A 14,845-nucleotide genomic window follows, 5' to 3' on the forward strand; every position below is an offset into this window, starting at 1 on the left:
GCAGCGGTACTCCAGGAATGAACATCGGAGGCCCCTTCTCCGGGAAGGTGATACAACGATGCACCCCGTTGTCGAATGTCTGGCTATTCACCGGCTGGATTCAGAGGCAGCCAAGTCAGAAGGAGCATAATCGCCCAGGGCAACCGGAGAGAGGGGAGGGGTGTCACCCAGGATAGAGAGGGAGAGTGGTCTGGGGTCTGGAGATGATGCATCCCAGCAGTGAGACATGAGCGGAAAGTCCCTTACCAGCATTCTGGACAATGTAGGAGTCGGCCGTCCGTACTGGCAGCGAGGGAGCCCAGGATTCAGTGTCCACAGCTAAAAAATAAAACAATTTACCCGCCATTAAAGCTGGCAGAAATTCCTGTCACTCCCACTATCACACACATGGCTCAGGGTCGGTGCTGAGGGAGCGCCGCACTGTGGGAGGGTCAGTGCTGAGGGAGCGCCGCACTGTGGGAGGGTCAGTGCTGAGGGAGCGCCGCACTGTGGGAGGGTCAGTGCTGAGGGAGTGCCGCACTGTGGGAGGGTCAGTGCTGAGGGAGCGCCGCACTGTGGGAGGGGCAGTGCCGAGGGAGCGCCGCACTGTGGGAGGGTCAGTGCTGAGGGAGCGCCGCACTGTGGGAGGGTCAGTGCTGAGGGAGCGCCGCACTGTGGGAGGGTCAGTGCTGAGGGAGCGCCGCATTGTGGGAGGGTCAGTGCTGAGGGAGCGCCGCACTGTGGGAGGGTCAGTGCTGAGGGAGCGCTGCGCTGTCGGGGGGTCAGTGCTGAGGTAGCGCCGCACTGTGGGAGGGTCAGTGCTGAGGGAGCGCCGCACTGTGGGAGGGTCAGTGCTGAGGGAGCGCCGCACTGTCGGAGGGTCAGTGCTGAGGGAGCGCCGCACTGTGGGAGGATCAGTGCTGAGGGTGCGCCGCACTGTGGGAGGGTCAGTGCTGAGGGAGCGCCGCACTGTGGGAGGGTCAGTGCTGAGGGAGCGCCGCACTGTGGGAGGGTCAGTGCTGAGGGTGCGCCGCACTGTGGGAGGGTCAGTGCTGAGGAGCGCCGCACTGTGGGAGGGTCAGTGCTAAAGGAGTGTCGCACTGTGGGAGGGTCAGTGCTGAGGGAGCGCTGCACTGTGGGAGGGTCAGTGCTGAGGGAGCGCTGCACTGTGGGAGGGTCAGTGCTGAGGGAGTGCCGCACTGTGGGAGGGTCAGTGCTGAGGGAGCGCCGCACTGTGGGAGGGTCAGTGCTGAGGGAGCGCCGCACTGTGGGAGGGTCAGTGCTGAGGGAGCGCCGCACTGTGGGAGGGTCAGTGCTGAGGGAGTGCCGCACTGTGGGAGGGTCAGTGCTGAGGGAGTGCCGCACTGTGGGAGGGTCAGTGCTGAGGTAGCGCCGCACTGTGGGAGGGGCCAAATTGCAGCAGAGCCCTATGTGAGGATGCGAGTGGAGGGAGGGTGTGGGAGGTACTGGGCTGGACGCCCCTCTGACCTGGAACCAACATCTCTCACTCACACCTCAATATATCGCTGCATCATCACCTGAATCACCTGATAAGATAATGCCAGGCAACAGCAAATAAACATCAGTCATACCATACGGAAAATATTACGGCAAGTTTCCGAACAGGATCACATTGAAAAGGCTCAGGACGGTCAGAACAACCCTTTGTGAAATGTCTTCATCGTTTCCAATCTAAACACCCAACTGTCTTTCAATGTCCCGCTCCCTCCCCATAGCCCTGTATCAACCCCCAAACTAATCCCACTGCCCCGCTCTCTCCCCATAGCCCTGTATCAATCCCCAAACTAATCCCACTGCCCCGCTCCCTCCCCATAGCCCTGTATCAACCCCCAAACTAATCCCACTGCCCTGCTCTCTCCCCATACCCTGTATCAACCCCCAAACTAATCCCACTGCCCCCGCTCCCTCCCCATAGCCCTGTATCAACCCCCAAACTAATCCCACTGCCCCACTCCCTCCCCATAGCCCTGTATCAATCCCCAAACTAGTCCCACTGCCCCGCTCTCTCCCCATAGCCCTGTATCAACCCCCAAACTAATCCCACTGCCCCTCTCTCTCCCCATAGCCTTGTATCAATCCTCAAACTAATCCCACTGCCCCGCTCTCTCTCCGCATAGCCCTGTATCAATCCCCAAACTAATCCCACTGCCCCGCTCTCTCCCCATAGCCCTGTATCAATCCCCAAACTAATCCCACTGCCCCGCTCTCTCCCCATAGCCCTGTATCAATCCCCAAACTAATCCCACTGCCCCACTACCTCCCCATAGCCCTGTATCAATCCCCAAACTAATCCCACTGCCCCGCTCTCTCCCCATACCCTGTATCAATCCCCAAACTAATCCCACTGCCCCGCTCCCTCCCCATAGCCCTGTATCAATCCCCAAACTAATCCCACTGCCCCGCTCCCTCCCCATAGCCCTGTATCAATCCCCAAACTAATCCCACTGCCCCGCTCCCTCCCCATAGCCCTGTATCAATCCCCAAACTAATCCCACTGCCCCGCTCCCTCCCCATAGCCCTGTATCAATCCCCAAACTAATCCCACTGCCCCGCTCTCTCCCCATAGCCCTGTATCAATCCCCAAACTAATCCCACTGCCCCGCTCTCTCCCCATAGCCCTGTATCAATCCCCAAACTAATCCCACTGCCCGACTCTCTCCCCATAGCCCTGTATCAATCCCCAAACTAATCCCACTGTCCCGCTCCCTCCCCATACCCTGTATCAATCTCAAACTAATCCCACTGCCCCGCGCTCTCCCCATAGCCCTGTATCAATCCCCAAACTAATCCCACTGCCCCACTCTCTCCCCATAGCCCTGTATCAATCCCCAAACTAATCCCACTGTCCCGCTCCCTCCCCATAGCCCTGTATCAATCCCCAAACTAATCCCACTGCCCCACTCTCTCCCCATAGCCCAGTATCAATCTCAAACTAATGATAGATTCCCTGCAGTGTCAAGGGAGACCATTGAGCACCTCGAGTCTGCACCAAGTCTCTGACAGAGTATCTTACCCAGGCCCTCTCCCCTGCTCTATCCCCGTAACCCCACACACTTAGAATGGTTAATCCATCAAATCTATACATGGAGTCATAGATTTAGAATCTTCCAGTGCAGCAACGGCCCTTCAGCCCATTGGGTCCGCACCAACAATCATTAGGCCTAAAGTCGCGCTAATCCCATTTCCCAGCACTTATCCCATATCCCTGAATGTTACGATATTTTGAGTGTTCATCCAAATACTTTTTAAAGGTTGGACGGTTTCCCGTCTCCACTACTTTCCCAGCAGTACATTTGCAGATTCCCAATTCCCTCCGAGTGAAAAATATCCCAAATCCCCTCCGAATCTCCTGCCCCTCACCCTAAATCTGTGCCCCCTCGTGACTGACCCCTCAACCAAGGGGAATAACTGCTTCCTACTCACCCTGTCCATACCCCTCATCATCTGATACACCTCAATCATGTCCCCCCCCTCAGCCTTCTCTGCTCTGGAGGAAACAATCCAAGCCTATCCAGTCTGTCCTTATAGCTCAAATGCTCCGTCTCAGGCAGCATCCTGGCGAATCTCCTCTGTACCCCCTCCAGTGCAATCACATCCTTCCTGTAGCGAGGTGACCAAAACTGCACCCAGTCCTCCAGCTGTGGCCTAACCAACATTCTGTACAACTCCAACATGACCTCTTGCTCTTGTACTCTGTGCCATGACTGATAAAAGCAGTGTCCCATCTGCCTTCTTAACTATTCTAGTCACCTGCTCTGCCGCCTTCAGGGATCTGTGAACAGTTACCCCAAGATCCATCAGTTCCTCTGAGCTTCCCAGTGTCCCGCCTTTCATTAAATACTCCCTTGTCTTGTTACTTCTTCCAAAGTCCATCACTTCGCGCTTATCAGGGTTAAACACCATTTGCCACTGCTCCGCCTATATGACCAACCCATCTTGCTGTAACCTGCGGCCACCTTCTTCACCATTATCCACTCTACCAATCTTGGCGTGATCTGCAAACTTGCTTATCATTCCCTCCACATTCTCATCGGTATCATTTATGTGTATAACAAGAGGGAACCCAGCACTGAACCTTGTGGTACACCACTGGACACCGGCCTCCAGTCACCCGAACAGCCTTCTACCGCCACTCTGTGTTGTATTAATGAGCCAGTTTCGGATCCACCTCACCAAGGTGTCCCTCAATTCCACGTGCTTTAACCTTCTCAATCAGTCTCCCATGTGGGACCTTGTCAAGATCCAGATAAACTACATCAACTGCACTTCCCTCATCCACACTCGATCACATTTTCAGAAAATTCTAACAAATTTGTTAGGTGTGACCTCCCTCTGACAAAGCCATGCTGACTCTCCCCGATTAACCCATGCCTTTCCAAATGGAGATTCATTCTCTCATTCGGAGCTTTCTCCAGTAGTTTCCCCACCACTGACGTGAGACTCACTGGTCTGTAGTTCCCTGGTTCATCTCTATCACCCTTCTTGAAAAGTGGAACCACATTAGCTGGTCTCCAGTCCTCTGTCACTTTTCCGTGGCCAGAGAGGAATTAAAAACTGATGTTAGATCCCCTGCAATTTCTTGACAGCAGCCTGGGATGCATTCATCTTTGGACACTAAGGGGCAATTTAAATCCACTTAACCCGCACATCTTTGGGCTGTGGGGAGCACCCGGAAGAAACCCACGCAGACACGGGGAGAACGTGCAAACTCCACACAGACAGTGAACTAAGCTGGGAATTGAACCCGGATCCCTGGCGCGTGATGCAGCAGTCCTAACCACCGTGCCATGCCTGTATCAATATCCAAATGAATCCCAGTCTCTCCCCATACCCCTGCATCCTGCTTTAAGTTTAGATTCTTATCTCTGTAACCTCCTAAAGGTCCTGCAGCCCTCCCCATCTGTAACCTCCTCCAGCCCCTGCAATCCTCCCTATCTCTGTAACCTCCTCCAGCCCCTGCAACCCTCCCTATCTCTGTAACCTCCTCCAAACCCGACAACCTTCCCTATCTCTGTAACCTCCTCCAGCCCCTGCAACCCTCCCTATCTCTGTAACCTCCTCCAAACCCGACAACCTTCCCTATCTCTGTAACCTCCTCCAAACCCGACAACCTTCCCTATCTCTAAAACCACGTTCAGCCTCTCCAACCCTCCCTATCTCTGTAACCTCCTCCAGCCCCTACAACCCTCCCTATCTCTGTAACCTCCTCCAGCCCCTACAACCCTCCCTATCTCTGCAACCTCCACCAGACCCGACAACCCTCCCTATCTCTGTAACCTCCACTAGACCCGACAACCCTCCCTATCTCTGTAACCACCTCCAGCCCCTACAACCCTCCCTATCTCTGTAACCTCCTTCAGTCTCGACACCGGCCCCATCTCTGTAACCTCCTCCATCCCTCCAAGATCTCTGCGCTCCTCCTATTCAGGCCCCTCGAAGTGTCTGGTGATGTTTTAGCAACATTAATGGCCCAGCGGAATAGCAGTGTGGAGCGTCAGGTCGAGTACCGGCTCACCGTCGTGTGGCACTGACGAGGGTGATCCTCGGGAGTTGGATCCTGGCTGCCCGAAGTCGAGTGTGGCGTAAGCGGGCACCATGCCGGAGCCGTGAGCCTCCTGGGCCTTCGGCGAGGGGTCAGCATGAGCGTAGCGTGTCTGCGTGGTGGCGGCGGCGGGCCGGGGGACCTCTTTGACTATCACCGTGCTGTAGAGCGAGGTCTCGCGGTTGGGCATTGCCCCCTGTGCCAGGTTCTCGTAGTTGCAGCCTGCCGACGCCTGGGAGGGGTGTGCGGGGGGCTTCTGCCCGGCTCCCACCCCCGACTTCGGTCGTGCGACCACCGCATACGTGTCACAGGCTGCGCCCTCTTTTGGCATCGGCTCCGTGGTGTGAGGCCTCGGGCCTAGTGCTGGCGCCACGTGGGTGCTACCATGGCAACCGGCCCAGATCCAACAGGCAGGGGGAGAAAACATCAAATGATTAATTAAATACATACGGCAGCAATCACTTAATAACTTAATTACCCACCACGTGATCCCGGTTCCTGAACACGGTGCAGGTACATCTCAAACTACCTTGCAGCGTGAGATACAGAGTAAAGCTCGCTCTACACTGTCCCCACCAAACACTCCCAGGACAGGTATAGCACGGGGTTAGATACAGAGTAAAGCTCCCTCTACACTGTCCCCATCAAACACTCCCAGGACAGGTACAGCACGGGGTTAGATACAGAGTAAAGCTCCCTCTACACTGTCCCCCATCAAACACTCCCAGGACAGGTACAGCACGGGGTTAGATACAGAGTAAAGCTCCCTCTACACTGTCCCCATCAAACACTCCCAGGACAGGTACAGCACGGGGTTAGATACAGAGTAAAGCTCCCTCTACACTGACACCATCAAAGTCTCTCAATCTCCCTGCCTCATTGATCCTGAGCTGGTCGGCTTACCTGGGAGGTTTCGGAGACGGAGCAGGTTTCAGCAGAGGTGTTTGCCTGACGCTTGGCCCCAGCGAGGGCCTCAGATCCTGTGGGCAGATCAGAGATATGGTGGGTGATTGCGGTGGTGATTTGGGGGTGGGGGGGTGCGGGCTGGCTGGCTGCCACTGCCACAGGCAAGAGCAGTGGGTCAGTGGATTGAGGCAGGGGAGACGGCGATGGAGAGAGCACAGTAACCGCCTTCACCTCCCGAGGAAGTCGCAGCACGACGTGGAAAGTCTCGCTTCCTCTTCACTCTCCGCAAAGGAAACGAGGGAGTGCCACCTCACTCATGACAGTCACTGACAAGATGGCGTTAACACTTCCACTGCCAGCACGCAAACAAACACGACAGGCCTGATCGATAGAGGCAGAAATATCGAATCCGGGGACACCAGAGTGAACTGCCCTGCCCTTTCTCCAATACGGGCCCTGGAATCTTTCACACCAACCTGAGGAGGCTGATGGCCGATCTTCAACGGTGCGGCACTCCCTCAGCACTCACCCTCCCACAGTGAGGCGCTCCCTCAGCACTGACCCTCCCACAGTGCGGCGCTCCCTCAGCACTGACCCTCCCACAGTGCGGCGCTCCCTCAGCACTGACCCTCCCACAGTGCGGCGCTCCCTCAGCACTGACCCTCCCACAGTGCGGAGCTCCCTCAGCACTGACCCTCCCACAGTGCGGAGCTCCCTCAGCACTGACCCTCCCACAGTGCGGCGCTCCCTCAGCACTGACCCTCCCACAGTGCGGCGCTCCCTCAGCACTGACCCTCCCACAGTGCGGCGCTCCCTCAGCACTGACCCTCCCACAGTGCGGCGCTCCCTCAGCACTGACCCTCCCACAGTGTGGCGCTCCCTCAGCACTGACCCTCCCACAGTGCGGCGCTCCCTCAGCACTGACCCTCCCACAGTGCGGCGCTCCCTCAGCACTGACCCTCCCTCAGCGCGGCGCTCCCTCAGCATTGACCCTCCCTTAGCGCGGGCGCTCCCTCAGCACTGACCCTCCCACAGTGCGGCGCTCCCTCAGCACTGACCCTCCCACAGTGCGGCACTCCCTCAGCACTGCCCGTCCGACAGTGCGAGAGAGGAAAATAGTTCGAGAGAGGAGGGTGGGAGAGAGAGAGAGAGACTGAGAGAGGGAGAGGGCGCGACCGAGAATGAGAGATAGAGACCGAGAGACCGGCAGAGAAAGGGATAGGTAAATATTAAAATTTCACAGTAACTTCATTGCAGTGTTAGTGTCAGCCTTACTTGTGACTAATAAATAAACTTCAACTTCACTTCGAAACAGAATGATAAAGGTTTGAAAACAGAGACGTGGATAAAGCAATGCTGAATTATGGAAACCCAGTCCATCACGCAAACCAGCCTCCCATCCATTGACTCTGTCTACACTTCCCGCTGCCTCGGAAAAGCAGCCAGCATAATTAAGGACCCCACGCACCCCGGACATTCTCTCTTCCACCTTCGTCCATCGGGAAAAAGATACAAAAGTCTGAGGTCACGCACCAACCGACTCAAGAACAGCTTCTTCCCTGCTATTGTCAGACTTTTGAATGGACCTACCTCGCATTGAGTTGATTTTTCTCCACACCCTAGCTATGACTGTAACACTACATTCTGCACCCTCTCCTTTCCTTCTCTATGAACGGTATGTTTGGTCTGTGTAGCGCGCAAGAAACAATACTTTACGCGACATGTTAATACATGTGACAATAATAAATCAAATCAAAATGAAATGGTTCGGAGTGGGACGGGAGTGCTGATTTACTAAACAGTAGTTTACCTTGCTCCAGTTTTCGTAATCCGGTTTGCTGTTCTCCAACACTTTCCGAAACATCTGGGCCACAATGCGATAAATAAATTCGTACTGATCCTGTGAGGAGGGGAACACATTAGTCTGGCTGTGACAGAGGGAGCTTTACTCTGCATCGAACCCCGTGCTGTACCTGTCCTGGGAGTGTTTGATGGGGGACAGTGTAGAGGGAGCTTTACTCTGCATCGAACCCCGTGCTGTACCTGTCCTGGGAGTGTTTGATGGGGGACAGTGTAGAGGGAGCTTTACTCTGTATCTAACCCCGTGCTGTACCTGTCTTGGGAGTGTTTGATGGGGGACAGTGTAGAGGGAGCTTTACTCTGCATCGAACCCCGTGCTGTCCCTGTCCTGGGAGTGTTTGATGGGGGACAGTGTCGAGGGAGCTTTACTCTGTATCTAACCGTGTGCTGTACCTGTCCTGGGAGTGTTGATGGGGACAGTGTAGAGGGAGCCCTACTCTGTATCTGACCCCGTGCTGTACCTGTCCTGGGAGTGTTTGATGGGGACAGTGTAGAGGGAGCCCTACTCTGTATCTGACCCCGTGCTGTACCTGTCCTGGGAGTGTTTGATGGGGACAGTGAAGAGGGAGCTTTACTCTGTATCTAACCCCGTGCTGTACCTGTCCTGGGAGTGTTTGATGGGGACAGTGTAGAGGGAGCTTTACTCTGTATCTAACCCCGTTCTGTACCTGTCCTGGGAGTGTTTGATGGGGACAGTGTAGAGGGAGCTTTACTCTGTCTCTAACCCCGTGCTGTAATTGTCCTGGGAGTGTTTGATGGGGACAGTGTAGAGGGAGCTTTACTCTGTATCTGACCCCGTGCTGTACCTGTCCTGGGAGTGTTTGATGGGGATCAGTGTAGAGGGAGCTTTACTCTGTATCTAACCCAGTGCTGTACCTGTCCTGGGAATGTTTGATGGGGACAGTGCAGAGGGAGCTTTACTCTGTATCTAACCCCGTGCTGTACCGTCCTGGGAATGTTTGATGGGGACAGTGCAGAGGGAGCTTTACTCTGTATCTAACCCCGTGCTGTACCTGTCCTGGGAGTGTTTGATGGGGGACAGTGTAGAAGGACCTTTACTCTGTATCTACCTCAGTGCTGTACCTGTCCTGGGAATATTTGATGGGGACAGTGTAGAGGGAGCTTTATTCTGTATCTAACCCCATGCTGTACCTGTCCTGGGAGTGTTTGATGGGGACAGTGTAGAGGGAGCTTTACTCTCTATCTACCTCAGTGCTGTACCTGTCCTGGGAATATTTGATGGGGACAGTGTAGGGGGAGCTTTACCCTGTGTTTAACCCCGTGCTGTACTGTAGGCAGCGTTGTGAAGAGGTGGGTTTGCTGAGGGGTTTCAGTGAGGGGTAATCTTGGTTCTTACCTTAGTCTGCACCGCAGCTGGTCTCTGCCGTCGCATCTCCCTCACCATTTCCAGGATGGAAAATCCACCCCCAATTAGCTGGAAAGAGAAAACAGTCGGTGACACTTTTGGGGTGAGGGGCACAACCTTTCACCCTGCTTGACCCCTCCCAACCCAAACCCACCCACACTGGCCTTTCATCCCGGGAATGGGGGAGCAGCACTCTCACTGGCGCCACCGCTGGGTTAAATGGTGAAAGACTGCCCCCAATGGTAAATCGAGCGGACAAAACACGCTGCTGATGGGCAGAAGGGCAAGGGATGCTGGGAAAAGGGGGCGATCCGGTCCTGAATGTTGTCTGGGTGCATGCCTTGCTGTTTGGTCACCTGAACTTGTCTCTCCGCCCCCGATTCCCCGCTCCAACCATACTCTACCGCCATTGGCCACTGCGCAGGTCCATCCAAAATTCCCAACCACCAATCAGAAAGCCAATGGCTTCCGCCTCTCCCAAATGGCCACCAGTCAATAGTTTCCCAAGTCCCAAACTTTCCACAAGGAAATGGAAGGGGAGAACGCGTTCCCCTGTGACAATTCATCAACTGCATCAGTGACTGGGGAGAGTGCACTGTGCCAGGGAGGCTGTGGGGCAGGGGAGGCGGGCTAGAGTACAGGAGGGAAGCCAGGGGTTAAGGCCCTGTGTTCAGAGAGAGCAGAGGCATAAAGGCAACGCGACTCAGAGGCTTAATACTTGCCAACGATGCAGGGTGACAGTGACAGAGCAGGGTGGTGGGATTAGTTTGGAGATTGATACAGGGCGATGGGGAGGGAGGGAGCGGGGCAGTGGGATTAGTTTGGGGATTGATACAGGGATTGGGGAGAGAGTGGGGCAGTGCGATTAGTTTGGGGATTGATACAGGGCGATGGGGAGGGAGTGGGGCAGTGGGATTAGTTTGCGTTTGATACAGGGCTATGGGGAGAGAGTGGGGCAGTGGGATTAGTTTGGGGATTGATACAGGGCTATGAGGAGAGAGCGGGGCAGCGGGATTAGTTTGGGGATTGATACAGGGCTATGAGAGAGAGCGGAGCAGTGGGATTAGTTTGGGGTTTGATACAGGGCGATGGGGAGGGAGCGGGGGCAGTGGGATTAGTTTGGGGATTGATACAGGGCTATGGGAAGAGAGCAGGACTGTGGGATTAGTTTGGGGATTGATACAGGGCTATGGGGAGAGGGCGGGGCAGTGGGATTAGTTTGGGGATTGATACAGGGTACGGGGAGAGAGCAGGACAGTGGGATTAGTTTGGGGATTGATACAGAGCTATGGGGAGAGATGGGGCAGTAGGATTAGTTTGGGCATTGATACAGGGCTATGGGGAGAGATGGGGCAGTAGGATTAGTTTGGGATTGATACAGAGCTATGGGGAGAGAGTGGGGCAGTGGGATTAGTTTGGCGTTTGATACAGGGCTAAGGGGAGAGAGCGGGGCAGTGGGATTAGTTTGGGGATTGATACAGGGGTATGAGGAGAGAGCGGGGCAGTGGGATTAGTTTGGGGATTGATACAGGGCTATGGGGAGAGAGCGGGGCAGTGGGATTAGTTTGGGGATTGATACAGGGCTATGAGAGAGAGCGGAGCAGTGGGATTAGTTTGGGATTGATACAGGGCTATGAGGAGAGAGCGGGGCAGCGGGATTAGTTTGGGATTGATACAGGGCTATGGGGAGAGAGCGGGGCAGTGGGATTAGTTTGGGGATTGATACAGGGCTATGAGGAGAGAGCGGGGCAGTGGGATTAGTTTGGGGATTGATACAGGGCTATGGGGAGAGAGCGGGGCAGTGGGATTAGTTTGGGATTGATACAGGGCTATGGGGAGAGAGCGGGGCAGTGGGATTAGTTTGAGGATTGATACAGGGCTATGGGGAGAGAGCGGGACAGTGTGATTAGTTTGGGGATTGATACAGGGCTATGAGGAGAGAGCGGGGCAGTGGGATTAGTTTGGGGATTGATGCAGGGCTATGGGGAGAGAGTGGGGCAGTGGGATTAGTTTGGGGATTGATGCAGGGCTATGGGGAGAGAGTGGGGCAGTGGGATTAATTTGGGGATTGATACAGGGCTATGAGGAGAGCGCGGGACAGCGGGATTAGTTTGGGATTGATACAGGGTACGGGGAGAGATCAGGCTAGCCTTGGTGAGCTGGACACAGAGGGTGTGAGGCCTGAAGATTACGTTGAAAAGCTCTGCGGGCTTGTTCATACCTTCCGTTTGAGCAAACTCCGAACATAGTCAACGGTACAGATGACACCAGTTCTTCCACACCCAGCACTGCGAGGGAAAGAGAGAATTAACCGGTTACTCAGGTCAAAGTGGCATCTACAGGTTAAAAGGCAGCTCGCATCTGACCCCGAGTGCTGAGGGAGCGCCGCACTGTGGGAGGGTCAGTGCTGAGGTAGCGCCGCACTGTGGGAGGGTCAGTGCTGAGGGAGCGCCGCACTGTGGGAGGGTCAGTGCTGAGGGAGCGCCGCACTGTGGGAGGGTCAGTGCTGAGGGAGCGCCGCACTGTGGGAGGGTCAGTGCTGAGGAGCGCCGCATTGTGGGAGGGTCAGTGCTGAGGGCGCGCCGCACTGTGGGAGGGTCAGTGCTGAGGGAGCGCCGCACTGTGGGAGGGTCAGTGCTGAGGGAGCGCCGCACTGTGGGAGGGTCGGCGCTGAGCGAGCGCCGCACTGTGGGAGGGTCAGTGCTGAGGGAGCGCCGCACTGCGGGAGGGTCAGTGCTGAGGGAGCGCCGCACTGCGGGAGGGTCAGTGCTGAGGGAGCGCCGCACTGCGGGAGGGTCAGTGCTGAGGGAGCGCCGCACTGTGGGAGGGTCGGCGCTGAGGGAGCGCCGCACTGTGGGAGGGTCAGTGCTGAGGGAGCGCCGCACTGTGGGAGGGTCAGTGCTGAGGGAGCGCCGCACTGTGGGAGGGTCAGTGCTGAGGGAGCGCCGCACTGTGGGAGGGTCAGTGCTGAGGGAGCGCCGCACTGTGGGAGGGTCAGTGCTGAGGGAGCGCCGCACTGTGGGAGGGTCAGTGCTGAGGGAGCGCCGCACTGTGGGAGGGTCGGCGCTGAGGGAGCGCCGCACTGTGGGAGGGTCGGCGCTGAGGGAGCGCCGCACTGTGGGAGGGTCGGCGCTGAGGGAGCGCCGCACTGTGGGAGGGTCGGCGCTGAGGGAGCGCCGCACTGTGGGAGGGTCGGTGCTGAGGGAGCGCCGCACTGTGGGAGGGTCGGTGCTGAGGGAGCGCCGCACTGTGGGAGGGTCGGCGCTGAGGGAGCGCCGCACTGTGGGAGGGTCAGTGCTGAGGGAGCGCCGCACTGTGGGAGGGTCAGTGCTGAGGGAGCGCCGCACTGTGGGAGGGTCAGTGCTGAGGGAGCGCCGCACTGTGGGAGGGTCAGTGCTGAGGGAACGCCGCACTGTGGGAGGGTCAGTGCTGAGGGAGCGCCGCACTGTGGGAGGGTCAGTGCTGAGGGAGCGCCGCACTGTGGGAGGGTCAGTGCTGAGGGAGCGCCGCACTGTGGGAGGGTCAGTGCTGAGGGAGCGCCGCACTGTGGGAGGGTCAGTGCTGAGGGAGCGCCGCACTGTGGGAGGGTCAGTGCTGAGGGAGCGCCGCACTGTGGGAGGGTCAGTGCTGAGGGAGCGCCGCACTGTGGGAGGGTCAGTGCTGAGGGAGCGCCGCACTGTGGGAGGATCAGTGCTGAGGGAACGCCGCACTGTGGGAGGGTCAGTGCTGAGGGAGCGCCGCACTGTGGGAGGGTCAGTGCTGAGGGAGCGCCGCACTGTGGGAGGGTCAGTGCTGAGGGAGCGCCGCACTGTGGGAGGGTCAGTGCTGAGGGAGCGCCGCACTGTGGGAGGGTCAGTGCTGAGGGAGCGCCGCACTGTGGGAGGGTCAGTGCTGAGGGAACGCCGCACTGTGGGAGGGTCAGTGCTGAGGGAGCGCCGCACTGTGGGAGGGTCAGTGCTGAGGGAGCGCCGCACTGTGGGAGGGTCAGTGCTGAGGGAGCGCCGCACTGTGGGAGGGTCAGTGCTGAGGGAGCGCCGCACTGTTGGAGGGTCAGTGCTGAGGGAGCGCCGCACTGTGGGAGGGTCAGTGCTGAGGGAGCACCGCACTGTGGGAGGGTCAGTGCTGAGGGAGCGCCGCACTGTGGGAGGGTCGGCGCTGAGGCTATGTATCAGAAAGATATGCTGAACGCTGTGTCCCGCGTTGGGAGTGCAGTGTGTGGGAGCAGGAGTTCCTCCTGGTGATCTGGAGATAATATTGATCCCGCCCAATCAAACATCGCTGGTAAAATCACAGGCGATGGGGGCCATTAGCGCCGTCCTGTTTACAGGATCTTGCTGTGGATCTCTTCCCCATCACAATTCTTCGCAGGAACCCGGGGTCCAGCATTTCAATCGCTGTCACATTGCCATCATTCTCCGGGAATGGGGACATTTCGGCTTTACAATTCGCTCCCTGAAATATGGCCTCGGGCAGGCGGTGGGGAGGAGGGGGATTTAACCGGAGGCCGGCTCCAGCCTGGCAGCGGGAGGCGAGAGTGTCTCCGTGCCCCGAACACCCTCCCTACCTGCAGTGCACACAGATGGGGACCCTCAGCTTGCCCTGCCGCCGGTGAACCAGCTTCATCATTTCCAGGAGGTTGTCCAAGTTCTTCGGGATGCCGTGATCAGGCCAGGCGGTGTACTGGAACTGGTGAACAACACGGCCCTCTGCCGCCTGGAACGAGAGCGGGAGTTAGAGAGGGACGTGTGCCTACCTGTCCCCCCCCTCCCCGCCCCACCCACACGTTACCAAGTGAGCGACTGTAACCCACTCCCCGGGCAACCAGTTCGACATTCAAACCCAGAGGCTTCGCTGCCACCATATTACATTTGTCGCCAAGATGAACTTCCAAACTCAAACGGGACGGGGGCCGGGGGGGGAGACAGGCAGGGGGCTGGGGTGGGAGACGGGCAGGGGGCTGGGGTGGGGGATGGGCGGTGGGGGGAGAGGCGGGGGGACGGGCGTGGGGACGGGCGGGGGTGACGGGCGGGGGCCACGGATTGATGATGTCGAGGGAGACGGGATGATGGGGCTGAGGGAGACGGGATGATGGGGCTGAGGGAGACGGGATGATGGGTCTGAGGGAGACGGGATGATGGGTCTGAGGGAGACGGGATGATGGGGCTGAGGGA

General features: G+C 57.4%; 1 protein-coding gene across 1 annotated transcript; it reads right to left on the reverse strand.

Annotated features, from left to right (window-relative positions):
• Window positions 1–246: 246 nt before the first annotated feature.
• Window positions 247–14,388, reverse strand: LOC144491197 (tyrosine-protein phosphatase non-receptor type 18-like; the record flags this gene model as incomplete). Its single annotated transcript, XM_078208878.1, has 7 exons — window positions 14,239–14,388; window positions 11,896–11,962; window positions 9,666–9,743; window positions 8,259–8,348; window positions 6,446–6,522; window positions 5,516–5,922; window positions 247–318 (listed from the first exon to the last, which is right to left on the reverse strand). Coding segments are annotated over exons 1-7 (853 nt in total), but the record flags the coding sequence as incomplete, so codon positions are not given.
• Window positions 14,389–14,845: the final 457 nt, after the last annotated feature.

Source organism: Mustelus asterias, unplaced genomic scaffold, assembly GCF_964213995.1.
Source record: "Mustelus asterias unplaced genomic scaffold, sMusAst1.hap1.1 HAP1_SCAFFOLD_4701, whole genome shotgun sequence".
Lineage (NCBI taxonomy): Eukaryota > Metazoa > Chordata > Chondrichthyes > Carcharhiniformes > Triakidae > Mustelus > Mustelus asterias.